Source organism: Rana temporaria, chromosome 2 (assembly GCF_905171775.1).
Source record: "Rana temporaria chromosome 2, aRanTem1.1, whole genome shotgun sequence".
Classification (NCBI taxonomy): Eukaryota; Metazoa; Chordata; class Amphibia; order Anura; family Ranidae; genus Rana; species Rana temporaria.
Window position 1 is genome coordinate 109,552,789 of NC_053490.1, and position 27,066 is coordinate 109,579,854.

The window sequence follows — 27,066 nt, forward strand, 5'->3', positions numbered from 1 at the left end:
CTGAGATGGTCCCAAGATACATTGGGGTCGATTTACAAAAACTGGAGCGTGCGTAATCTGGTGCAGCATGGTTGCCAATCAGCTTCTAACTTTAGCCTGTTCAATTACAGTGGCTGTAAACCTCATGCCTCGTACACACGATCAGTTTTCCAGACGGAAAAACTGTGAGGAGAGCTTTTGGCTGGGAATCCCGGCCGTGTGTATGCTCCTCGCAGTTTTTCCAATGGGAAAACTGTCCAAAAACCGCCAGACAAAAAAAAGAGAACCAGTTCTCTTTTTTCCCGCTGGGAAAACCGGCGTACTTTTGCCCGTCGGCATGCACACGGCCGGGATTCCTGGCCAAAGCTCCATCGCAGTTTTCCTGTTGGGAAAACCAGCCGTGTGTAGGGAAAAGACTGAACCAAGCAGGTTCTCGGCTTTCCCCTCGGGATTTCCGAAGGGAACTTTTCCCGTCGGAAATCCTGTATGTGTGTACGAGGCATCAGTTTTGGAATCTGAGCAATATCTGTAGTGTTTACTTTTTTTTCTCCAAAGCTCTAAGTGCCATTTCTCTCTGGTGCTTTGTTTCTCTGTTATCAGCATAAGTCTCTTCTGACAAGTTTTTTTCCCAAAACATGAGATAAATGTGTGTCTAGCTGTGACATGTTTAACTGTATCTTGTCCATTCCTGCAAATAAATAAACTGTTTGAACAAGAAAATATGTGTCGGGAGGGAGAGCTCAGAACGGAACTTGTCTATTCAGAACACAATTCTTCTGCTTTGTGGAGGGTGGGGGCGTGTTCCTTTCCTCCAATCAGCTCTCACACACTGTAACTCCAGCCTCTCCAGAATAGGGGATAGATTTATGGCATTTTTTATTTTTACTAGTAATGGCGGCGATCTGCGATTTTTATTGTGACCGTGACATTGCGACGGACATATCGGACACTTTTGACACATTTTTGGGACCATTCACATTTATACAGCGATTAGTGCTATAAAACTGCACTGATTACTGTGTAAATGTGACTGGCAGGGAAGGGGTTAACACTAGGGGGGCGCTGAAGGGGTTAATATGTTCCCTGGGAGTGATTCCTACTCTAGGGGGACTCACAAGGGGAGGAGACCGATGTGTGTTCCTCTGTACTGGGAACACACATCGGTCTCCTCACCTCTGACAGGAGGTGGATCTGTGTGTTTACACAAGCAGAACCACACTCCTGCCGTGATCGCCGGTGTAGTGTCACAGTCTGCTGCCTATCGTAGAATGCTGCGGAAGTCACGTGGCGGCCAACTGCGCATGCGCGATGCGTTTCAAACGCAAGTGGGATTCGTTCCAATGGATTTACCACAGTACACACCAGCGAACCCGGCATTCAGGGCGACGTGGAATGTTAAGGAAAGAGCCTGGATGCCGACCGAGGTTTCACTGGTGTGTACTGTCGTGAATCCATTGGAACGCATCGCACTTGCGTTTGGAACGCATCGCGCATGCGCAGTTGGCTGCCACGTGACTTCCGCAGCATTCTACAATAGGCAGCAGAATGTGACAATACACCGGCAATCGCTGGTGCCCGGCGGACATTGTGGCTGCCGGGCACGCGCCCTAGATTGCCGAGAAGAATAGACGTCACATGACGTCCACCCGGAGGGAGGGTTCCTGCCGGCATCATATATTATTACGGTCCGGTAAGGAAGGGGTTAAAACAGATAGGAATTTAATTAACAAATTAAACTACATTTTTATTTTCAACAATATTACTGTTAATGTAGATGGATTTTCCTGTATTAATTATTGTAGATGGATTTTCCTGTATTTATTCTTCAGTTAAAAAAGCTTTTACTAAGGTGGTTAGATGATTTGTGTCCTAAATGTATTAGAGTACTAATGCATACAATTACGACGTTGGCAACCTGTTTCTTAGTGCTATTTGTTTTATTCTAAACATTAGAGAGTACATTTGGCACAGATGACACAGCAATAAATGTAATAACAAACCTTCCCAGGGGCTTATGACAGCTGTCTAAAATCTCTTCCAGAAAACACTGGCTGAAGCTCCAGCCTACCGACACTCATATGTACCAACAACATCGCATAGAACTGCACTAGAGCATGAATTGGGATCCAGCCCTGGATGATGAGAAACCTCATATGCCTCTGTAACCTTGTAAAACTTTAATGACTAATGAAACCAAAGACAAAGCCACATTGGCTGCGCATGGCTTCAGTCCCTGCTGGCAACGTGCTCTAATCCCTTGGTTACTAAAGTATCAACTGGAGGACGTTCCAGCTAGTTCTGTTCCTGCCATCCTTGTAAATTACATAAAGGGAATTTTTGCTAGAGCTTTTACTAAGGAACATACAATGTTCTATCATTTTTGTAAGATAAGAAAAAAAAAAAAACGACCTTTTTACTTCTGACACATTCAAGTAGAAGTAGAACTAAAACCAACTTTTTTTTTTTTTTTTTCGATAGAGTAAGGGAAGGTTATAATCCCTGTGTAGCACCAAGTCTAGTGTGTTCTAAAAGTGAGTGTAGGCAAACCATACTCTGAAGCCTCGTACACACGGCCGGTTTTCTCGGCAAGAAAACTGCTGGCAGAGCTTTTTAAAGAGAAAACCAGTCGTGTGTATATTTTCTCGTCAAGAAAACTGTTGGGAATCTCGACGCGAAAACTAGAGAACCTGCTATTTTCTCGTCGGGATTCTCGTCGGCCTGTTTCCCGACAAGAAAACTGTATGCGGCTACAAGCTTACCTGTCCTCCTGTAAGCCTGCGCATGCTCGATGAGACTTTGACACATGCGCGGTAGCTTACAAAGGTAGTGTAGGGTGAAGCAAGATGGCGGCGATGGCATTGAATGTGACGAGCACATGTTCGTTGTGTCGATGACGTCACCGCGTTCTTACCATTCAAAGGAATGGCGGTTCTTTTAAATGTGCCGTGTGTACACTAGGCTTTGCAAGAAAAGCTTGCCAGGAATCTCGTCGGGAAATTTTTTTTTTCCCAACGAGATTCCCAGCCGTGCGTACGAGGCTTGACTCACGGTTAAGCTGGTGAGTCTTAATTGGGTCAGAGTTTATTAGAGTTCAGGGCTGGACGACTCATCCTGGCAGCTCTCTGGTGCCTCCCCCTGGTTTAGAAAGTTGGATAATCTTCTAGCATTAGAGGGCAGGGGTTAGGAGGAGCTACCTTGAATATTTATGGAGCCTTGGCCAATCCTCAGCACTGGGCTGGTGAAGAGTTAGTCAGGTGGACTCATGTAAAGAGGCAGCCAGGATGGCTAGTGAAAGGTGCAGCTGCAGCCAGGTGGGTTGGCAGTGCCTGAAAAGGTGGTACTGTGATCAGTAGCCACAGAAGAGAAGTTACATGCTGTTTCACTATATCTGAGCTACACAAAAAGGGGCTGCAAATTCCTGCCTTGTAATGGTCTGTTGCTAAATCTGACTGGGAGCCTCTCAGATCATCTCAAGAGTGATTCAGCTGGAGCTGTGCAGGAGGAAACAGGAGAAGAGGCTGTATATAGACTGTATGTAGGAAGTTGTCCCCGTAGTTTGTCATGAAGTCATGTGGACATCCCATAAACTCCCATCCCTATCCAAGTTATTAACCCTCTATTACACAGGTGTCAAACACAAGGCCCGTGGGCCATTTTATGCGGCCCTCGCACTTCTCCTGCAGCTGCAGGAGTGCTCCAGCCCTCCTCTGGTCCTCCTCCAGACCCCTACTTTCTGCTTTTAAGAAATGCATCCAGCTTCTTCCCAGTAGCAGCATAAGGAAAGGGGATGCACTGTGATGTAAGGAAGAGTGGGGGACTCAACTTCTGATGGTGGGGTGACTCTTGACATCTAATGTAAGGGGAGGGGATTCCCTGGACATCTAATGTTACAGATACGACCAGCCCTTTTGAGGACAATCATAATGCTGATGAATTAATCCCTATATTTTACATAGATTTGATGTATTGTTTTTCTCCCCCCCCCCTTTTTTTTTTTCCCCACAATATAGGAGAAATTGTCTTTAGTCTTATTCTCCTTCTTATTGGGTAGTTTTTGCCCTTTCTTTTTTTTCTTGTCAAAATGGGGAAATTGTTTATATGTCTTTTGATTTTTTATTTCCCCTCTTATTATATAGGAAAATATTTTCTTTTCTTTTTTTGTGTGTTATTTTGCACACTGAAGTTAATGCACAAGTAGGGGAATTAATCCCTATATTTCATATAGATTTATATATAATTTTTTTTTTCTCTCTCTTTCCCTCTCTCTCTCCTCTCTCTCTCTTTCTATGCCCTTCCCCCCTCCACTCACTATAGGTAGTGTAGCCCTATCCCTGGGTATCTCCCATAGAGAATAGATAGGGAAAGACCGGCTCGGGGGTGGAATGGGATGGAGAAATCCAGGAGTAGTACGTAGTATTGGCAGAAGATGATCCAGCTTTTATACTCTTTTAGTGTAAGGGGTACATATTGAGACCATATATGTTAGTCTGTATATTGATTTTATGTTGTATTTATTGTACTGTTTTGTAAAAAAATGAATAAAAGATTTTTGAAAAAAAAAAAAAATAATGCTGATGTGGCTCACGATGAAATTGAGTTTGACACCCCTGCTCTAATAAATAACAAAAACAAAGCCACAGGCTGTTCTCTTCCGGCGCGGGGGGGGGGGGGGGTGTCGGTCTTCACCACCGTCTGGTTCTCTTCCGCCGGGGGGGGGCAACTTTCTTCTTTAGCTCTTTTACAGCGGCCCCCCTCTCGAGCTTCTTCAACGTCTTTGGCGGGCCTCGCTCGTCCCCACTCCTTTCCTGACCGGCGTGCTTAGGATACGGGTCTGGTATGGATTGTGGGGGGACCCCCACGCCGTTTTTTTATTTAAAATTTGGCGTGAAGTTCCCTCTCATGATTCATACCTTTTGCCGCGGGTAGAATTGGCTGGAATCCAAGTTGGATTCCCGTCGCTTCTATGACGCGCTCGGTGGAATGTGCTTTTTCTAATCCAGCCAGTGCGAGATGTCGGCACCCTGTCGCCGAGAATCAGCGCGATGCTGTTGTGCTGGAAACGCAATCTCGGTGATAGGTACTGTAGTTTGTCAGGTTGAAAAATGACACAAGTCCATCTAGTTCAACAATAAAAATAAATAAAATTAAAAATATCATACAATCCCATATACCCAAATCTATACCCACCAATCCAGAGGAATGCGAAAAACCCCAGCAAAGCATGATCCAATTTGCTACAGCAGGGGAAAAAATTCCTTCCTGATCACCCGAGAGGCAATCAGATTTTCCCCGGATCAACTCTACCTATAAATGTTAGTACCAAGTTATATTATGTACATTTAGGAAAGTATCCAAGCCTTTCTTAAAGCAATCTACTGAGCTTGCCAGAACCACCCCAGGAGGGAGTCTGTTCCACATATTCACAGCTCTTACTGTGAAGAAACCTATCCGTATTTGGAGGTGAAATCTCTTTTCCTCTAGGCCTAAAGAGTACCCCCTTGTCCTCTGTGTTGACCGTAAAGTGAATAACTCAACACCAAGTTCACTATATGGACCCCTTATATATTTGTACATATTGATCATATCCCCCCTTATTCTCCTCTTCTTAAGAGAGAATAAATTCAGTTCCTCTAATCTTTCCTCATAGCTGAGCTCCTCCATGCCTCTTATCAGTTTGGTTGCCCTTCTCTGCACTTTCTCCAGTTCCCCGATATCCCTTTTGAGAACTGGTGTCCAAAATTGAATTGCATATTCCAGATGAGGTCTTACTAATGATTAGTGTTGAGCAGAATATGCCATATTCGATTTCGCGATATATCTCGAATATATATTCGAATATTCGAGATATATTCGCTAAATTCGAATATTCGTGATATTTTATCGAAAGTAAATAATTGCGATTTTTCGCTATTGCGAATGCGAAAATAATTGCGATTTTTTGATAACTGCGGTAGGAGCACTCTGATTGGCTCAGAATATTCGTGATATTTTATCGAAATATCGCAACATGCGAATGCGATATTTATTGCGCAATTTCGAGAAATGCTGGAGGAGCGCTCTGATTGGCTCAGAATATTCGTGATATTTTATCGAAATATCGCAACATGCGAATGCGATATTTATTGCGCAATTTCGACAAATGCTGTAGGAGCACTCTGATTGGCTCAGAATATTCGTGATATTTTACAATACAAAATAATTGCGAATATTCGGCAAATGCGGAAGGAGCACTCTGATTGGCTCAGAATATTCTTGATATTTTACAATACAAAATAATTGCGAATATTCGGCAAATGCAGAAGGAGCACTCTGATTGGCTCAGAATATTCTTGATATTTTACAATACAAAATAATTGCGAATATTCGGCAAATGCGGAAGGAGCACTCTGATTGGCTCAGAATATTCGTGATATTTTACAATAGAAAATAAAAAGTGTTTTGCATTGGTGGTGATTCTTTACTCTATCCATCTGTCACAGCCATTTGTCAATCAAACACCTTGAAGATTGAACACGTTCATGCTGCATGCTTTGGACTTTTTTTCACTTCACATATCAGACATTTTTATGAAAGATTATTTTTCTATTATTGGGACTATATTTCTTTATATATTTGTTTCACTGTGTATTTCACAAGTTATTTGCGCTTGCTTATTTTATAATTTGCCCACATGTCTTGTCACTAGACATATTTTTTATTCTTGTAGAGCGACTCCATTTTCTGTCTTGTATTAATTTATGTTGTATAACATTTTTGAGTTGCTGCTGTATTCTCCCCTTTTTTAAGGTATGCGCAATTTTTTCCTTCTTACAAAAAATAATAATATCAAACATACAAATATTCATAACATACACATACACAAAGCCCCCCCCCTTTTGCATCAGAGACAATCAGAGTTCTCCTACCACAGTTATCGAAAATTCGCAATCATTTTCGCATTCGCAATAGCGAAAAATCGCAATTTTTTTTTTTTCAATTTGGCAACATAAAAGGATCGCCTCAGCTTAGCTACTCGGCCCAGGGTCCCTAATCATACCAGCAATGCTTTTAGACGTCGATAGGATGTGATCTGTTTTAAAAATCAAATTGAAAAAATGCGAATATTCGGAATTGCGAATATTCACCGCGAAATTCGAAATATAGCGCGATTTCTCGAATATGCTATATTCGAGTCGAATATTCGCAATGCGAATATTCGTGAGCAACACTACTAATGATTTGTACAGGGGCAAAATGATATCTCTCTCTCTGGAGTCCATACCTTAATACAAGAAAGGACTTTGCTCGCTTTGGAAACCGCAGCTTGGCATTGCATGCTATTATTGAGCCTATGATCTACCACAACCCCCAGATCCTTTTCCAGTACGGATCCCCCCAGTTGTACTCACCCTAGTATGTATAATGCATGCATATTCTTAGCCCCCAAGTGCATAACTTTACATTTAACCAGTTGGAGCCCCTTGGAGCCGAGCGGCCACATATTTGCGTGCAATAGCGCCAACAGTGTGGTGCCAAGAGTGCGTGCCTTGCATGCTCCCGGCGGCACATGGAACATTCATGATTGCTGTTTGCGATCAGGATTTTTCCGATCATGTGACCGCCGTGACAGCCAATCATGGTGGTCACGTGGCCATAAGCCCCGCCTCCCGGCATAGCAAACCCCTTAAGGGGTCCTCAGCAGCCGACGCCAAGGGGTTAAAAACAGACCTTGGTTGAAATTAACGTTTTTGGTGGGTTTTGGAGTCTCATGTTCATGTTTCGCAGATGCATGTTGGGCATCAGGCATACAAACGTACAAAAAATTTAACAAAGATGCATATGCTATCAGCGTGAAAGGGCCCCTAACAGTAACGTAAGACGCTACAATTGATGCAAGTACATTCACCAGCATGCTGTCAGTTATGGTGCTACATTCAGTGTAAAAGCAAGATAGCTGCAATGCTATACTAGACATAGACAGTTCTATGATCCTGTTGCACATGAAGGTATGGTTCCAATTATTTTCTATGTAACTGGATCTTGGAACTTACACCAAAAAAATCACATCATTTAAAAAAATGATGAGATGTTGAGTTTAACATTGTTCTGTGTATAGTAAAATCCAGAAGAAAGCAGGGGCCAGAAATAAAACCTTAGGGCAAGATTTCACAGCTGGGGTCCCCGAATGTTCTGAAAATCTAGGAAAGGACTGAATGGAGCAGCATCCAGCCAAAACTGAGTTATCACTTTTACTGGGACCAGCATTTTAATTCATTCTCAAACTATACGCAAGCTGTGGACGCGGAATAATACACCAGCATGCAATCTTGGCATGCAGAAACATTCTGGAATAATTTCTTTTAGGCTGAAATGGAAGAATGATCCTTTTGCTATAAAATGTTTTATGCTTTTTAACTTGTTGCCTGCCAGAAGGAGCATCGGGCAATGTGTCTACAGATCTTGGCAGGCCGCGTAGCCATTTAAAGAGTTAATGCCGTAAAAGTGTTTGGACAAGTCATGGGCTCGGCTGCGTACGAATGAAGGCACGCAGTTTTCGCACATGTACGCTTTTGGTTCGGAGACAGTTTTTGGCAAAATACCATTTTATTACTTATAACAGCCATATGCCATGGCTAAAAATATCGCTGATTTCATAATGTATCTATAGCAAAGGGTGTACATGCGCAGAACTGCTGTTGGATGTGTGAAAGTCATTGTTCAGCACAAATGATTGCTAATTGGCCTGGAGAATAGAAAATCCTTCATGTACAGGTAGACAGACCCCATTATAGACAATCAGATGTAATCAGACGCACATTCTTCATAAGGTACAAACAAAGGCACGTTATAATATGTTCTTCTAATTTAGAGGATAGTACACTGGGAAACAGACTTTTCAAGAATTTTTAGTAGATCTTTTTCTCAGGGAACCTATCCAACATCTGATAAGTAGCCACAGCTGGAAGAGCAATTAACCCTTAAAGGTTAGCGATTCTCCCTTCCTGTTCTGGATAAAAACTAGAATTGCAATCAGGATACAAAATGATATCAGTTAGGGACCTTTCACACCTACGGACAAACGGTCCGTTTATTACAAGTCCGTTTACGGACTTGTAATGTAACCCTATGGGATTGCAGACGTTAGCGGATGATGCATCCGCTAACGTCCGCAACCATCCACGTCCGCAAAGATCCGCTTTTGCGGACGGAAGAAAACCCTATTTCTCTTCCGTCCGGCGTAACGGATCGGATGAATACGGACACATGGTCCGTATACATCCGATTCCCCATAGGGGAGAGCAGAGGAGAGACAGGGCGGTCTCTGCACTGTGTGCGGGGACCGCCCTGTCCGCCGACAGCTCAGCGGGGATTTACGGAGGAATCCCCACTGAGCCAAACGGGCTAACGGAGCAGATCAATACGGATCCGCTCCGTGTGAAAGAGCCCTAAATCTATATAGTATCAGTTTACATGCACCTGATGTTCTACTTTTTTTAAAAGTGATTATAAACCTCAGACACGAAATATGAACAAAACATATCCCGCTATAGTGTTTACTAAGAGCACTCAGTGTAATTTCTGTCTGCTGCCTCATTCCTCTGCTATCAGAATGAATGGTGACAGGGGAGGGACCTCTCGATAATTGACAACCCCAGCTCTATTGCTGTGTGCTGTATCAAGGAGGGTGTGTCCCTTCCCTCTAATCAGTTGTCAGAGCTCTCCACTGAGGTCTTCAGTGTGTAACTTCAGCTTCCCACCCCCATTTTTTTTAACAGCTCAGACAAGCTTTATAATTTCTGCCCAAACGTTTGAGGAAACCTGCCCATTGCACCCATAAGAGCTTGTTATATATCCTGTTCTAAAACCATGGAAATTAATGTGAAGTTGATCCATTCATCTCAGGGGGCTAACAGCATCTCAGGGGGCTAACAGACTTTATAATATATCTGTGGGAAATTGTGCCTATTTAGCAAAAAGAGCATTTGTAAGGTCACAGACTGATGTTGGATAAGAGGACCTGGCTTGCAGTCTTTGCTTCAATTCAATCCAAAGGTGTTGATTAGAGTTGAGGTTAGGGGCCCTTTGGCCCCTTTCACAGGGCCATTCCGATCAGGTCTGCATGTCAATGGGTGTAAACGGACTTGTGTCTACTTACACCCGCCTACCTCCGATTGTTCCGGATCGCTAAAAACAAGGGGATACATTAATTTCCATATAGGCGGATTGGACTAGAAGTAGTTGTGTGTAAACAGAAAGCGAAGTGAGTCAGTGAGTGAGTGAGTAACTTGTATATCGCTACAAATGCCAACTAAATCGCCTCAAGGTGCTTTCTCGCTCGTCTCGTCCTTGTGTCTTCAGAAGAGGTGGGTCTTAAAGGAGTTGTAAAGTAAAAAAAAAATTCACCTTAATGCAATCTATGCATTAAGGTGAAAAAACATCTGATGCTGCCGCTCCCCCCCCCCCTGAGCCCCCGTTATACTTACCTGACCCCTCAAAAGTCCTGCGCGCGGTCCCGAGATCCTCCTTGCCACTCAGCCTGGCCGCTGATTGGCTAGAGCAGATGGATTGAGAGCAACGCAGCCATTGGCTGGCGCTGCTGTCAATCAGATCCAGGGGCTGGGCTGAGTGATACAGTGAGCGGCTATGGCCGCTCGCTGTATCACGAGAGCGCGCCCGCAATTACTCACCACCATGCAAGCTCTCTCGCATGACTGTGGTCAGTACTTGCGGGGAGGACCAGAGACAGCCGCCGTGGGACCCAAGAAGACGTGGATCGGGGCCACTCTGTGCAAAACGAACTGCACAGTGGAGGTAAGTATAACATGTTTGTTAATTTAAAGGAAAACATTTTTTTCCTTTACTAACCCTTTAAGCTTCTTCCTGAAGGCCAGATGGTTTTCTTCCATACCGATGTCTGCCGATAGAGCATTCCATAGCCATGGTCCTTGGACTGCGAATCTTCGTTCTCCTTTTGTTTTGTAGCCGGTCTTGGGGATGTGGAGGAGGTTTTGGTTAGTTGGGAAGTCTATTTACCACCGGTCGCCCATTAAGCAGAGCGGCTCTGTCCGTGTCCGCTTTGCAGAAACTGTGTAGATACAGATGTCATCCCCCCACTCTGAACATCCCATGTGAAAGGGACCTAACAGTTGAGTTTCTTTACACGAAACCTGCTAAAACAATGTTTATGGAATCTGAACACAGATGCATCCTACAAAAGTTTATATCTCGCCATTTCTCTTTACACTGACTTATTAAAGGGGATTGGTGTCTCCCCCATCAAGAGACTCCAGCAAACTTGGCAACAAAAAAATGTACCCAGTAATGCTCGTCTTTTAGAGTTTTTTGGTAGATTTCTGTATTTTTTATATACTAATAATGGCAGATTGTCAGACTGAAGTCTCAGTAACATGTCACAGTGACATGATAACTCTCTTCTAAACAAAGGATGGGTCCCATAGACCAGATGCCACTTTGATGCAGTGATTAAAGGAGACTATGACCATGTAAAACACTGAGTACAAGGGGACCCGTCACAAAGATAAATAACAGAACACAGACGGTGTGTATTTCTCAGGTGGTGGGAAATACACAGTGATGAAAAAAATCCTATCTATGCAGGTGCCAGAATGATGGATCCCCCTGCTCTGTGATGAGAGTAAATGAAATAACTTCCTGCTAGGAGTAGATGATAACAGACATTACCTCCAAGCTAATATATCATCTTGTATATGCCCTGACAGATCTGATGTTGTTGGTGGTGGTCATATTTCAATTCAACCGTTAACCGAACAGGCTATCCCTATAGCAGAGAGAGCTGTCTACTGATCACTACACTGGAGCTGGGCCATTTATATATTTCCAGCTGCCAAGATAATCACAATGGCAGATATCTATCTATCTATCTATCTATCTATCTATCTATCTATCTATCTATCTATCTATCTATCTATCTATCTATCTATCTATCCTTATATATATTTACACAGCTGGTAAAATAAGTATTAAACACGTCACATTTTTTCTAGGTAAATATATTTCTAAAGGTCCTATTGACATAAAATTGTCACCACATTTCGGTAACAACCCATGCGATTCATACATACAAAGAAACCAAAACAAACAAGTTCAGAAATGTATTTATCTGTAATAAAATGGCATGATACAGGGAAAAATAATTGAAGAAAGGGAGGTGCAAAAATGCATGGAAAGCCAAGACACCAGCTGAAATTTATTGGTAATTAAAAAGCAATTCTGCCCCTTGTCAGTGCAAATTAATATCAGCTTGTTCCGTCTCAACTGATGGCCTATAAAAAGGTGCCTCGTTACCAAGGTGTCACACAAGAAACATCTCATGATGGGTAAAAGCAAAAAGCTTTCTCAAGACCTTCGCAACCTTGTTGTTGCAAAACATACTGATGACATTTGTTACAGAAGGATTGAGCACTGTTGGGGCCATAATCCCAAAGTGTAAAGAATTGTACCGGCCACGACCAGGTGCTCCCCACAAGATTTCTGACAGAGAAGTGAAAAGAATTATCAGAAGAGTTGTCCAAGACCCAAGGAACACTTGTAGAGAGCTTCAGAAAGACCTGAAAATAGCAGGTACAATTGTTTCAAAGAAAACAATAAGTAATGCACTCAACCACCATGGCCTGTATACACGCTCACCACACAAGACTCCATTGCTAAAGAAAAAGCTTGTTTGAAGTTTGCTGCACAACATTTAGACAAGTCTGTGAAATAATAGGAGAATATAGTCTGGTCAGATGAGACCAAAATGGAACCCTTTGGATGCCATAACACACACCATGTTTTGAGTTCAAATAGCACCGCACATCACCCCAAAAACACTCTCCATACCAACAGTAAAGTTTAGAGGTGGGAACTAAGTACAGCTCAGTTTATGTCGCTGCCATGGATCCTGTGTACCGGGATGACTGACTTCTGAACATGTGGAGAAGCTACATCATCCTGCACTGGGCAATCAAGTCGGACAAAGACCACCTGGATGAAGCCAGGAAGAAGATGCCAGCGAAGGACCCCTTGCAGATATTGGAACGTTGGAGAGGAGGTAAGTATTCTGATGCTAGTTTTGCTTTAATATACAGTATGTAAAGCATACCCCCAACTTTCTGAGAAGGGAAAGAGGGACACAATGTAGCACTTAATATGTAGACAAACGCCACATCCCACATGCCCAGTTACATTATCTCACAAAAGTGAGAACAACCCTAACGTTTTTGTAAATATTTTATTATATCTTTTTATTTGACAACACTGAAGAAATTACACTTTGCTTTAATGTAAAGTAGTGAGTGTACAGCTTGTATAACAGTGTAAATTTGCTGTCCCCTCAAAATAACTCAACACACAGCCTTTAATGTCTAAACCGCTGGCAACAAAAGTGAGTACAAAAGTGAAAATATCCAAATTGGGTCCAAAGTGTCAATATTTTGTGTGGCCACCATTATTTTCCAGCACTGAGCATGGAGTTCACCAGAGCTTCACAGGTTGCCACTGGAGTCCTCTTCCATGCTCAATAGGGTTTAGGTCTGGAGACATGCTTGGCCAGTCCATCACCTTAACCATCAGCTTCTTTAGCAAGGCAGTGGTCGTCTTGGAGGTGTGTTTGGGGACGTTATGTTGGAATACTGCCCTACGGCCCAGTCTCTGAAGGGAGGGGATCATGCTCTACCCCAGTATGTCACAGTACATGTTGGCATTCATGGTTCCCTCAATGAAGTGTAGCTCCCCAGTGCCTGCAGCACTCATGCAGCCCCAGATCATGACACTCCAACCACCATGCTTGACTGTAGGCAAGACACACTTGTCTTTGTACTCCTCACCTGGTTGCCGTGACACACGCTTGACACCATCTGAACCAAATAAATTTATCTTAATCCCATCAGACCACAGGACATGGTTCCAGTAATCCATGTCCTTAGTCTGTTTGTCTTCAGCAAACTGTTTGCGGGCTTTCTTGTGCATCATCTTTTAAAGAGGCTTCCTTCTGGGACAACAGCCATGCAGACCAATTTGATGCAGTGTGCAGCAAATGGTCTGAGCACTGACAGGCTGACCCCCCACCCCTTCAACCTCTGCAGCAATGCTGGCAGAACTCATACGTCTATTTCCCAAAGACAACCTCTGTATATAACGCTGAGCACATGCACTGTTTTTTTTTATGGTTGACCACAGTGAGGCCTGAGTGGAACCTGTCCTGTTAAACCTCTGTATGGTCTTGGCCACCATTCTGAAGCTCAGTTTCAGGGTCTTGGCAATCTTCTTATAGCCTTGGTCATCTTTATGTACAGCAACAATTCTTCTTTTCAGATCATCAGAGAGTTCTTTGCCATGAGGTGCCATCATAGCTGCTGGTACCAGAATCCTGGTTTTAGCTGAGCTGCATTCTCCCTGTCTGTCTGTCAACCTGCAAGGTGATTGATGCAGCTACTTTCTGGGTGGAGACCAAACTTGATTTAGGGGTAACTGTGACAAGCCTTGTACTATAAAATATTTCTAATTACGTTAAGAAGGTATCAGTTGATCAGTATGTTTGCTTTAACCAATACACATTGTTTCTTAGCTAATTTCTTTTGATTAAAGTATAACTAAAGGCAATTTAGAGATTGACCAGAATGGTGTGTCTGGCTGCTGTGCAATTACTAGGAAAATAACTCTCATGCTGGGGTAGCACTACAGAAGCACTGGACTATAAATGATTACTGTGATCAAACAGAATTTGGACAGTACATATGATCTGTAATTCATTGTAAAAAGCAGAAATCAATTTTATGTTTGTATATTCAATTTCGGCATCTGTAAGGAGTACACAGTTAATCATGTCAGATAATCCATCATTTGGACACCTGAGGAGGCTGTCTAAACACCTCACCAGTAAACTGGATAAACGTTTTGACAATGAAAGGTAATGACATTACTTGAAGCATGTGCACATTATGCTGGCAGGTAAGTACAACAACATTTCTTTTGACATAGATGAGCAAAGAAAGAAAATCTAAAGTTATATCTCTCTCAGTCACCTTTGCTGTCGGTGTCACTCTCACTGGCACTGGGCACGGGGCTGATTAGAGGGGTGTTTCTGTCTCCATCTTGCGTTCCCTCTTTCTGTCGAGTCTTTGCATTCTCGATTCCCTTCACTCTCCGAGCATGCCGGTTCCCTTTATAATGAGCCTCAGCCTGACTCTGTAAAGAAACAAGATAAGCAGTTACTAAACAGAATTTTCCATACTGTCAGAAAATACCTCACTTATCAAAATGCAAAATACAAAAAAGAACCGTCTGCTTTGTATTATATCAGCCAATTGCGTTCAAACTTTTATTTGCCAATTGTCATTTTCCATTACATTTTGTAATCTGGATGCTAGAAAGGCAGCACAGACCATGCTTACGTGAAATGCACTGTTTGCTGGTATTAAATACATTACAGAGAAAGGAACCTCTAATGCATGAGAATCAGTGGCGTCTCCAGCTTTCATATTTAGGGGGGGCACATGGGGGGACAGGGACAAAAGTAGGGGGGCCAACTATAAAATGCAATTATATATATATATATATATATATATATATATATATATCCTGGGGCCCTTTACTACGATCCCACTATGGGCCCTTTCACATGTTCTGCAGTGAGCTCCCTTCCTACTATACTGGGGCCCCCAGGGTGGCAGAAAACAAGAAATATATGTCACCAGCACACCAAGAAAATATAAGGGTCCAAAGCAGTGGAAGAACTATCATTGTTGCAAAGGTTGTCTTGCCACCGGGCCCTGGTGTTCTGCCACAGTGGGGATCCCCTGCTGTCATGTCCCTGCTATTTACAGCGCTGGTCTGGCATCTGTCTCCTTGGCAGCGGCGGCAGTCTATTAGGACCTAGTGCTGGTGACATTATGGGTGCATGCAGGGGAAGGCTGGCACTATTGGTTATAGAGAGCCGAGCCCCCAGCTGGTCACCTAGCAGCAGTAATGCTGTATAACCTTCTCTGTTGACATGCTGATTGGGATGTGATCCAGGTGATGCTCCCAGTCAGATCTAATAAACACAGTGGCCCAGATTCAAGTAGATTTGCGCTTTATTTGCTCCCGCGCCGAGCTGTACGCGCATGCTCCGTCGGGAAACTTTCCCAACGTGCATTGCGGCAAATGACGTCGCAAGGACATCATTTGCTTCAAAGTGAACGTGAATGGCGTCCAGCGCCATTCACGAATCACTTACGCAAATGCTGTGAAATTCAAATTTCACGTCGCTGGAAGGCCGGCTATACTTTAGCATTGGCTGCCCCTACTATTAGAAGGGGCAGCCTTGCGCTAAAGTTGCCGTACGGAAACTCCGTACCTGGCTTGCGCGGGGCCCGCGCAAGCTTGTGAATCAGTGGTAGTATGCAATTTGCATACTACACGCTGATCACAATGGGAGCGCCCCCTATCGGCAAGCACAAGAATGCAGCCTAAAATCTGCGAGGCATAAGAGCCTTATGCCGCGCAGATTTTAGGCTGCAGTCGGTGTAACGAGGTTCCTGAATCAGGAGCACTCGTTACACCAGAGCAAGTAAGCAATTGCGCCGTGTAACTTATGGTTACACGGGCGCAATTGCTTCTTGAATCTGGGCCAGTATTTATTAGCATCAAGAGTACAACCACATAAATATAATCAACCGTATGATCAGCAGCCATGTGGGCTCTATGCCTGTAAAGTGTGGGCTTTGATCAATAAAATCACTGATATTTATGACTAGGATTTGATTAAGAGCATCACCTGGATTGCATCCCGATCAGCATGTCAGAGAAGGGTCCACTGCTGCTAAGCAACCTGCAGGGAGCTCAACTGTCTACAACCAATAGAGATGGGCTCGGGTGTGTTTGAAATCCCACATGCCCGATCACGCCAGGAAGCCGACACTCCACAGTGCTAATCAATGTATGGGCTGCCTAAGAGCTAAGACCAGCCATAGACAGTTTTAATCTCAGCTGGTTCAGCAGAAACTGGCTGAGATTTGAACCATTAATGAGCAGATTCTCTTATAATTATCACAAGTGGTTGCTGTATAGCCACTGGTGATAATCACTGTTTGTCGGGAGAATACAATTGCTGGGCAGGAGGGATATTCCCCTGTCACCACTGTCTGTTGATGGGGGAATAATGCAAGTTTCTTTCCTGCAATCTGTGGATGCAGGAAAGAAATTTGCATTGTATATTATCTGCCTAACTGAAAGTGAAAGTAAATTGTGAATGTTTTGAAAGAACAGGAGAGGGGGAGGGAGACAGATGGGGGGGGAGAGAAGGGATGGAGATAATGTAGTTCAGTGATTACAGTGTACTGCAGTCTGCAGTGCACACACTTAAACACAGTCCAGGCTAGAATATCTGGTTGTGTGAGCGCTCGCATTATGCAGTGTCGGCGAGCAGAGCTGACTGGGGCCGCTCTCCCTCTCGGGGGGGAAAATACCAAAATTGCAAAAAAAAAAAAAATTTTTTTTTTTTTTTTTTTGGGGGGGCACATGGTGGGGCACAGCATGATGTTGGGGGGGTCAGGGCCCCCTCTGGCCCCCCCCTAGGGACGCCTCTGATGAGAATGAACCTCCATCATTGTCTAATGTACACCTATCAATCTTCAGATGCTGTGTGCACTGCTGCATAACTCCAAACTGTCCCTTTCTGTAAAATCATGTGACACTCTCCCTGTAACAGGGCCATTTGGTGACAGCAGAAGGGATAATTTGGATGATTGGAAAGCTATATCGTTTCTGTACCAGTCAAGACTCCCCAGCCTGCTGCTGGAAAACTGAGTGCTGGATAATTGAAGCTTAGCCCTGGTTTTATGACACTTTTAGCTGGATTCAGAGATAGTTACGCCTGCGTATCAGTACGCTGACGTAACTCTGAATCTGCGCCGTCGTAAGTTTAAGTGTATTCTCAAACTGAGATACACTTAAACCTAGCTAAGATACGACAGCCTGCGCCGTCGTATCTTAGGGTGCAATATTTAGGCTGGCCGCTAGGTGGCGCTTCCGTTGAGTTCGGCGTAGAATATGTAAAAGCCTAGATACGCCGATTCACGAACGTACGTGCGCCCGTCGCAGTAAAGATACGCCGTTTACGTATGGCTTTTTCCGGCGTAAAGTTATTCCAACAAATAGCTGGCCTAGTCAATGTTAAGTATGGCCGTCGTTCCCGCGTCGAAATTTGAAATTTTTACGTCGCTTGCGTAAGTCGTCCGTGAATGGGGCTGGACGTAATTTACGTTCACGTCGAAACCAATACGTCCTTGCGGCGTACTTTGGAGCAATGCACACTGGGATATGTACACGGACGGCGCATGTGCCGTTCGTAAAAAACGTCAATCACGTCGGGTCACCAAACATTAACATAAAACACGCCCCCCCCATCCTCATTTGAATTAGGCGCGCTTACGCAGGCCCCATTTACGCTACGCCGCCGTAAGTTAGAAGGCAAGTGCTTTGTGAATACAGTACTTGCCTATCTGACTTAAGGCAGCGTAGCGTAAATACGATACGCTACGCCGCCTTAAAGATACGCGCCCCTACCTGAATCTAGCTATTAATATATTTGTATCAAACATCTACACATGCAGAAGTTCTCTGCAACAGTTACTTAGAACAGATTGAGCTTAGCTACAGTTGTACAGTATGTCCCTGTTCTTACCAGTTCAACCAATAAGTGAAGACAATTCAAGTAACTGTCACCATCAACTGCATGGTGAGAATCTATCTGCGCAGAGACAGATGCTTACCATTCGTCAGATCAGCACCTAATAGCTACAGAGTCTTAAAGAGAAGCATGCATAGCTAAGGTTGTCTGTTACTTGCTGTGTGCTGGAGGGAAGCAAAGTCATCTCTCAGGATTGCTTGGTGTTGGCATAGACTTGCAGAAGTGACTGATGGACATAGGGATTAGAGAGCAGACATAAATCACTTGGATCACTTTGGCAAATACACACTATAGTAGGATCTGTTTTGTTAATTTTTCATTTCCGAGGTAAGGTAAGAGTGATTTCTTGATAAGACCCACAGAGTGGGGTACAGTTATAGGGGGATGCCCAGGGAGCATGTCCTCCAAAGCTTTGCCAGTGTCCAATCACCTGCAGGTACCAGCCTATAACTCAGGGCAAAGGAATATCAAGCCTGCATCCTGTAATGTATAATTAAAGGGGAGTTCCAGCCAATTTGTATGTTTATTAAAAGTCAGCAGATACAAAAAGTGTAGCTGCTGGCTTTTAATAAACAGACACTTACCTGCTCCAGCGTTCCAGCTCCGCTCCTCTCCCCCCCTCCCCGGCCGGCGTCTTCATTGTCACTGTGGGCACCCGGCCGTGACAGCTTTCGGCTTCACGGCCGGGCACCCACTGCGCCATGCTCGAGCGGCACTGCACATGCGCGCGGCGCGGCCCGGCGCTGTGCCGTGTAATTGGCCAGGAGATCGCCTAGGACCTGTGACGTGTCCTAGGCGATCGCCTACAGCAGCCCCTTCCTGTAGGCGATTAAGCTTAATCGCCTACAGGAAGGAGGAAGTGGGACAGGAAGTCCCACTCTTCCTGAAGCCCCCACTCCCCCCCCAAAAAAAATTACATGCCAAATGTGGCATGTAAGGGGGAGAGGAGTGGGATAAGCGGAAGTTCCAAATTTGGGTGGAACTCCTCTTTAAGATAAACTATTTCCAAATGGTTAACAGGGAAAGGAGAAGGCTTAAAAGGAAGCTATGGGGCAATTGTGAACGAGGATCTGCTTCAAGCTTCACCCCTTTTTAATTTGCGTTAAATATTTGTTGTTTGTTATAATGAGAATTACAACTTTTTTCAATAACAAAATTCAACCAAGCTAACTGTATTAATTAAGGAAATGTACTTTGGATATAATTAATAAATGAAGATGAGGGAACGTAGAGGTGTGGCCAGCAACAACCAATAAGAATCCAGCTGTCATACTTTTCTCAATAGAAAAGAGGAATCTGATTGCTATGGACAATGTGAGTCCCATAATGGCAAAGTGGAACATGTGCCTATGGCAAGCCATCTGCCAGCTGTCATTTTCTATTGCAGCTCAGAAAATTATCTTAACTGCTCGCTGGTTGCTGCGGGCAACATACCATATCCGTAGCTCCAATGTTACACACTGGTGATGTTACACAGTGCACTATATTACAGCTTTCCTGTACTCACTGCAAACAATCCAAAATGAACACAAGTGACAGCTCAGTAATGCCTTTTCACAGTTTCTCACTCTTAAGTCATTCTTTATCCATCACCATTATCTTCACACCACTTTAAGCCATTCAGTTATGATGCATTATGTATAACCGACTTGAATCTGTCTCAGACTCTCAAATGTTCAAACATTTTATTTTACTAAACCATTCATCTGGGGAATAGCTACATAAACAGAAGATGCATTTCCATTACCAACTTTATGAACAATAACAAAAAAAAAAAAAAGAGAAAGAAACTAGTTTATAGCCACCAGCCATGTTCTGATAAAAAAAAAAAAAAAGAACATTCATGATCGAGACTTTTATGAATCCTTGTGCTAAAAATGTTATTCTGTAAAAGTGATGTTAAACATAAATAATGCTTGATGTTTTTAGCCCTAATTGTGATGCCTCGTACACACGACCAGTTCTCCCGTCGGGACAGCTTTTGGCCGGGAAAACTGGCTGTGTATACGCTCCATGGCAGTTTTCCCGACGGAAAACTGCCGGGAATCCTGGCAGGAAAAATAAGAACATGTTCTTTTTTTCCTTTCGCGATTCCCGGCGGTCTTTTTCCCGGCAGTTTTCCTATGGGAAACACTGCGTGGACCATACACACGGCCAAATTTCCCGGCCAAAGCTCTCATGGAAAACCAGCCGTGTGTACGGGGAAAAATCTTGGCTTTCCCCTCAGGAAACTTTTTATCGCCAGGAAACCCATACTTGTGTATGGGGCATGACAGTGAGATGATGAAAGTAACATAATTTTCTACCCTCTGACAATTGCTGCCTAACAAAAGCGTCTGCTCTGCAAAGCCTAAAATTGGGAGATGGTAATCTGGACAATCAAGATTTTAACCATTGTATTTACCAGGATGTAAACCAGGTTAGGTTAAATTGCACTGACATTTGAAATCTGTTGAGTAACAGTGATAACACTCCACTGCATGTAATCAAAATGTGTGTTCTGGTATATATCCAGTCTGTGATGACACCTAGGAATTTATCCCTCAGGACCAGGAAAAAATCGTAGTTATTGGAGAGATCTCGGAATTGCTGGAGGTTTAAAGACACCTTTGGTGTGAGATCCTTTATTCAGTAAATGTATCTTGCTTATATTGACTCGTACTTTCCAGTTATGCATTAAAATGTTCAGACAAATGAATACGCCTATTGGATGGCTTGAAAGGAGCATGGCCGCGGGTCAACATTCTGACATGTTTCTCTATCCCCTGTGGCTTCACATTAAGACTTTTGCAGCCCTGGCTGTCTCAGTGGAATGTTGTCGGTTGATTAATAATATCTATTGCTTCCAAATGTACTGAAGTGGAATCTACGAGCAGCAGAAGGAGCGGAGACATCTGATGGACACTTCATAAGTGAAATTATTTGATGATAAGTTGAGGGGGGGGGGTCCTCATGTAATGGACCTTTAGCATGTGTGAGAAAGCCAGCTGAGAATAACAAGTCAAGTATAAAAACATTATATATACAACTGGGGAACATTATATAAACTATTTTGATCATTTTTAACCTTGGGTCAATGATCAGTGTCCACACTCCCACACTTTTGTAGTCATGTGATCAGTAATAGTTTATAAAACTGTCTATTGCTTTGTATAGGTTCGTATACACAAGCAATTACAAGTAAATATGCATAAAAAAATGTATTTACACAGAGCATACTTCTTGAGCCCAAGCTATCCTACAATGGCCTAGCCCCTCACACATCTCTCATACAATGGTTGGGCTTCCCATATGTACGAATGGTTGTTTTTGGCTGTGATTAAGGTGATGAGGGAGATCACAAGTTGGGCCAAGATTAGACTTTAGACTCTATTTGGCTTTGGACTTACCCCTCTAGCAAGACTCTCATGTTTAAAATAACTGCATTCCTGGAGAATTCTCTCATTCATTACAGAACCCATAACACAGTTCCAAAACGCCATGAGCACCATTCATCTCAGATCAACTTTTCATCGTCGTTGTGTTAAAAACTAGACACATGAGCTGATGGTTTCAATTTGCTGGCTGTGCTTTCGTGACAGCTTAATTTATTTTTTAAATGTGCTCATATAGTGACAGTATTGCCGAAAACACATAAAACCATCTACACAAGCCTCCTCAGTGGAGCTTACGATCTAGTATCCTCGCCACACCCATGTACTGTGCTCATCACACTAGGCAGAAACCAAATGTTATTTTAGTTATAACTTACAAAACACCAGCATATTACTAAGTCATCTTAAAAGGAATATTGCACTATTCATACCAGTGGCTATGCAATGTGGCTCCAACCAAAAATCTCTATGAATAACGCTGATTTCTAAGAACAAAAACGTTATTTTAAATGAATTCCTCAAAAGTCACAAAGGATGTAAATCTACTTTATGTGCACAAAATGCCTTTGCAAACTCACTTATTAAAGTTTAAATGTAGTCATGACACTGTTATGCACTAAGCCTGTGCCAACAATAGGGCGGTGGGAGGGACCCAGCATCTCCACCCACTACAGACTACCTGCAGAAAACTACAGGAGGGGCGGATACAGGACCAGTCACCCTGCACAAGGACAGAGAGCGGCAATGACCGGTCTCTATTACAGGAAGCTTCTGCTTAGAGGCAAAGTTTCACACTGGATTGCTGCATAAATATGGAAGACATACACAAAGCACACACAATTCATATGCCTATTCAAATAATAATGGCTTATTCTGGAGTTCAACTTTAAAGCTGATCCTAATGTAATTATGTATGCAATAATAAATCAGTAAAGGTGTTTTATAAATGTAGCCAACTTAAAGTAGTGCTGAGATCTAAATGTTTTTTCCTCAATGGCTTCTCTGCATTTAGGTAACAAAATGCCCCCCTGCTCTGTCCCTAAACACTTACCTGTTTTCATGTCACCCCTCCAGCACTGTTTCCAGCTTCAGCATCATCTGGCTCTGCTGTCCTGAGGGGAGTGCCACTGTGGGTCTATGGATGCACACAGCTCGGCACAGGACTCAACGGGAGCTTACACACACAAATGACTCCTTAGTACTAAGCAGTGGTGGCCTGTCCATTAGGGGCACATGGGAGCCACCCCCCCATCCTTGTGTTCGGCCCCCTAATATACATGCAGGGTGCCAGACACATGGATTTCAATTGGGAGGAATTGAACCCCTTTATTGGTGTCATTGGAAGGACATATGCCCCAATTGTTCATGTCAATAGGAGAAGACGTTCCCAATTGTTGGTATCAGTAAGAGGAATAGTGCCCCAAGGAAGCAAGCAAAGGGCCAAGTCCAGCCCCCCGGGCCACAGTTTAGAGACCACTGGTGTAGAGGATTACTGGAGGCTGATTATCGCTATAACACTAAATTGTGCTGAAAACATAACTGCAATAATGATGTTTTTATACCTCTGTAATGTTCTTATTTTAGCATACCTTTTACAATAAAATAACAGGTTTATAAAACCGTCAACAACCCAATTTTCTATGCAGATCCAGAAAATTCTACATACGTAATTACAAATGTTAGAAGCGATTTCACAAAGTAAATTTGATTTACATTTACTGTTTTAAAGTACTGTAAAAGTTTTTAAGGAATTTAAATTGAATGTCACATTATTTTATCACTTCTATTGCTATCTACTATGACAGGCAAAATGCATTATCAACAGACTAACAGTATGAAGAATTCAGAGCAAGTGTGAATGGAGTGCCTCGTTGTGTAAGTGGGAAAGCATGTAACGCAACAAACTGATTGTGTATTAAGAAGAGGACAACGACAAACAACACATGTAAGAAGTGATAAAGGCTACAAGACAGCAGATTGTAAGAAAAGTGAAAAAAAAAGAATAAAGCAGCTGAAGAGCAGAAGGAGAGAGCAGTTTTCCCTTTTGGCTGTCATTGATACGACATACGCTTAATATCCCCCCACGCTGCCTTAGTTCAGTGTTTGGATAACTGGGGATTAACAGGAAGTCGCCTCTGATACAAAAAATCTTGGCTGGACTTTGCCACAACACAGCAGCAACCTCTTGGGGCAGAGGGGAATCTGTCAGCCTCCTCTCTGCCAGATAGGATAGATTTTTAGTACTACGAGGCTAGCCAGCAAGAAGGAAAATGAGGAGAATTTCTGCTTGTTGACTTTTTTATCAAAATGATAATTAAGCTTTATAAACTCCATATGAAAAATGTGTTTACTCACAACCAGTGCAATTAAACAGTGGTTTGAGCCACAATCAGAAACCACAAAAAATATTTCTAACCATAAGCTAATTCATTATGTAGAATTGAAGAACATGGTGGGGTCATGGGGAATGATGAACGTTTCACTGCAATTAAGGCACACTTCATCTGTATTAAATTATGTCCATATTTTTTGTAGTAAATGTGACACATCACCAGGTTCCCTGAGGCAACTTGGCTAACACCATTTAGAATGTACATCTTTGAGAAATTGTTGTCTTTGTGTGCTATTATCTGTTCTGCAGATAATGACCATTCGGGGGAACTCGGGCACTGCCGGAGGGCCCCATGCCACTAGGGGGCCCCATCAGGGTTTCCAGTCTCAGTAAAACCAGGGACAGTATGTAAAAACCTGTACCTTTTCAGTGTGTGTATGTGTATTCTGTGTGTATGTATACTGTGTGTGTATATTGTGTGTCTGTGTGTGTATACTGTATGTGTGTATACTGTGTGGCCCCATAATCTATTGCCTGGGGGCCCCATAATCTCCTATTGCCGGGGGCCCTATAATCTCCTATTGCCCGGGGGCCCTATAATCTCCTATTGACCGGGAGTTGTCAGTCCGCCCCTGCTGTTCTGGTCTAGTTGAAGGATTCTGTGGAAACAAACTAAGGCTAAGTTCACACTACCGTGATCCGATTCACATGTACATAAGTATTCACAGCCTTTATTCAATACTTTGTTGGAGCACCTTTGGCACCAATTACAGACTCAAGTCTTTTGAGTATGATGCTACAAGCTTGACACACCTATTTTTGGGCAGTTTCTCCCATTCTTCTTTACAGGACCTCTCAAGCTCCATCAGGTTGGATGGGAAGCATCGGTGCACACCCATTTTCAGTTCTCTGGTTGGGTCACTCAAGGACATTCACAGAGTTGTTCCCTAGCCACTCAGTTGTTATCTTGTCTGTGTGCTTAGGGTCATTGTCCTGTTGGAAGATGAACCTTCACCCCAGTCTGAGGTCCAGAGCGCTCTGGAGTAGGTTTTCATCAAGGATGTCTCTGTACATTGCTGCATTCATCTTTCCCTCTATCCTGAATAGTCTCCCAGTTCCTGCCGCTGAAAAACATCTCCACAGCATGATGCTGCCACCACCATGCTTCACTGTAGAGATGGTATTGGCCAGGTAATGAGCAGTGCCTGGTTTCCTCCAGACATGATGCTTGCCATTCAGGCCAAAGAGTTCAATCTTTGATTCATCAGACCAAAAAATGTTGTTCCTCATGGTCTGAGAGGCCTTCAGGTGCCTTTTGGCAAACTCCAGGAGGGCTGTCATGTTCCTTTTACTGAGGAGTGGTGTCTATCTGGCTACTCTACCATACAGGCCTGATTGGTGGAGTGCTGCAGAGTTGGTTGTTCTTCTGGAAGGTTCTCATCCCTCCACAGAAAAACGCTGGGGCTCTGTCAGAGTGACCATCGGGTTCTTGGACACCTCCCTGGACAGGTATTTGCACCCACTTCCGGGCATAGACTCCTGTGGGAGTCACGCCACTCCCCCCCCCCCGCTGTCTCCTGGGAAACACACTGGTCCCAGAACAGAGCGGGGACCAGTGAGGGCGCGCCATGCTACTCGCGCATGCGCAGTAGGGAACCGGGCACTGAAGCCGCAACGCTTTACTTCCTGATTCCCTCACCGAGGATGGCGGCGGGGCAGCCGAGAGACGAGCAATTGCTTGGCCTAGGCTGCCGACATCGCGGGCGTGCAGGACAGGTAAGTGTCGTAGCTGCTGGCTTTAAAAAAAAATTTGGGTGGACCTCTGCTTTAAGGAAAACGGAGTGTTGCAGTTGAATTCATAGCAGGCCCTGACAGGAAAATGGTTTAGACATCCTCTCTGTGCCCATCCTTGTTGCTCAGAAAGTACTTCTCTTTAGGAAGTTTAGGAAGGTCTCTTGATGCATCTCAGTATTGTTCTAAATACGTCTGTCCCAAATACTCTCTTGCTGCCCTGGCTCTCATTATTTTGCATACACATTCAGGTAAACCGCCACCTCATGTCCTTTGACATAAGCAGAACCATTAAAGTAGAACTATAGGCAAAACTTTTTTTTTCCCATTTTGGATAGAGCAAGGGAGGGCTATAACTTCTGTCAGATTTTTTTCACCATCTGTGTCCCATTGTGAATATCTCCCCTAATTTGCTTTCCCATAGCCAAACAGGAAATGAGAGAAAATCCCTGCAAATTATGGGAACTCCTTGGGAGCAAAGTCCCCCTCCCCCCAGGTCACCAGAGAGTGTCCTGATTAGAGGATTTCCCCTCTATTAGTTTTCTGGGGACAACCCAAATTTGTGATTTTCTGTTCCGTTCACTTTCAATGATAATGGTAAACAGGACAAATAGAGGAGGGTGAATCTCCTTAACGGGGGCAGTCTATGGAGCTGAATTCGCATCGCACATGGATCAAACTCACACAGGACCCTTTTTGCACGCAGCTTTTATTCGCACCGCACTGATGTGAATGGCACTAATGTAAAACAATGTTATTTAAATGACTTGCGAATTTGAGTGATCGCAATGGCTCAAATTCGCAAAAGAATTTGCAACAGTGTGAACCCAGCCTTAGAGCTTGTACACTGTGGCCCAGATTCTCAAAGGCGTTACGACGGCGCAACACCATTTGCGCCGTCATAACTCCTCATCTGGTGC

General features: G+C 43.6%; 1 protein-coding gene across 4 annotated transcripts in view; it reads right to left on the minus strand.

Moving 5' to 3' along the window:
* The window catches only part of ZNF385A (zinc finger protein 385A), a 441,621-nt gene that overhangs the window by 27,169 nt on the left and 387,386 nt on the right, over positions 1-27,066 (minus strand). For all 4 annotated transcript variants that reach the window (XM_040340751.1, XM_040340753.1, XM_040340752.1 and 1 more), the window contains one exon: positions 15,003-15,165. In XM_040340751.1, the coding sequence (XP_040196685.1) occupies positions 15,003-15,165 (163 nt within the window). The remainder of the gene's footprint in view (positions 1-15,002; positions 15,166-27,066) is intronic.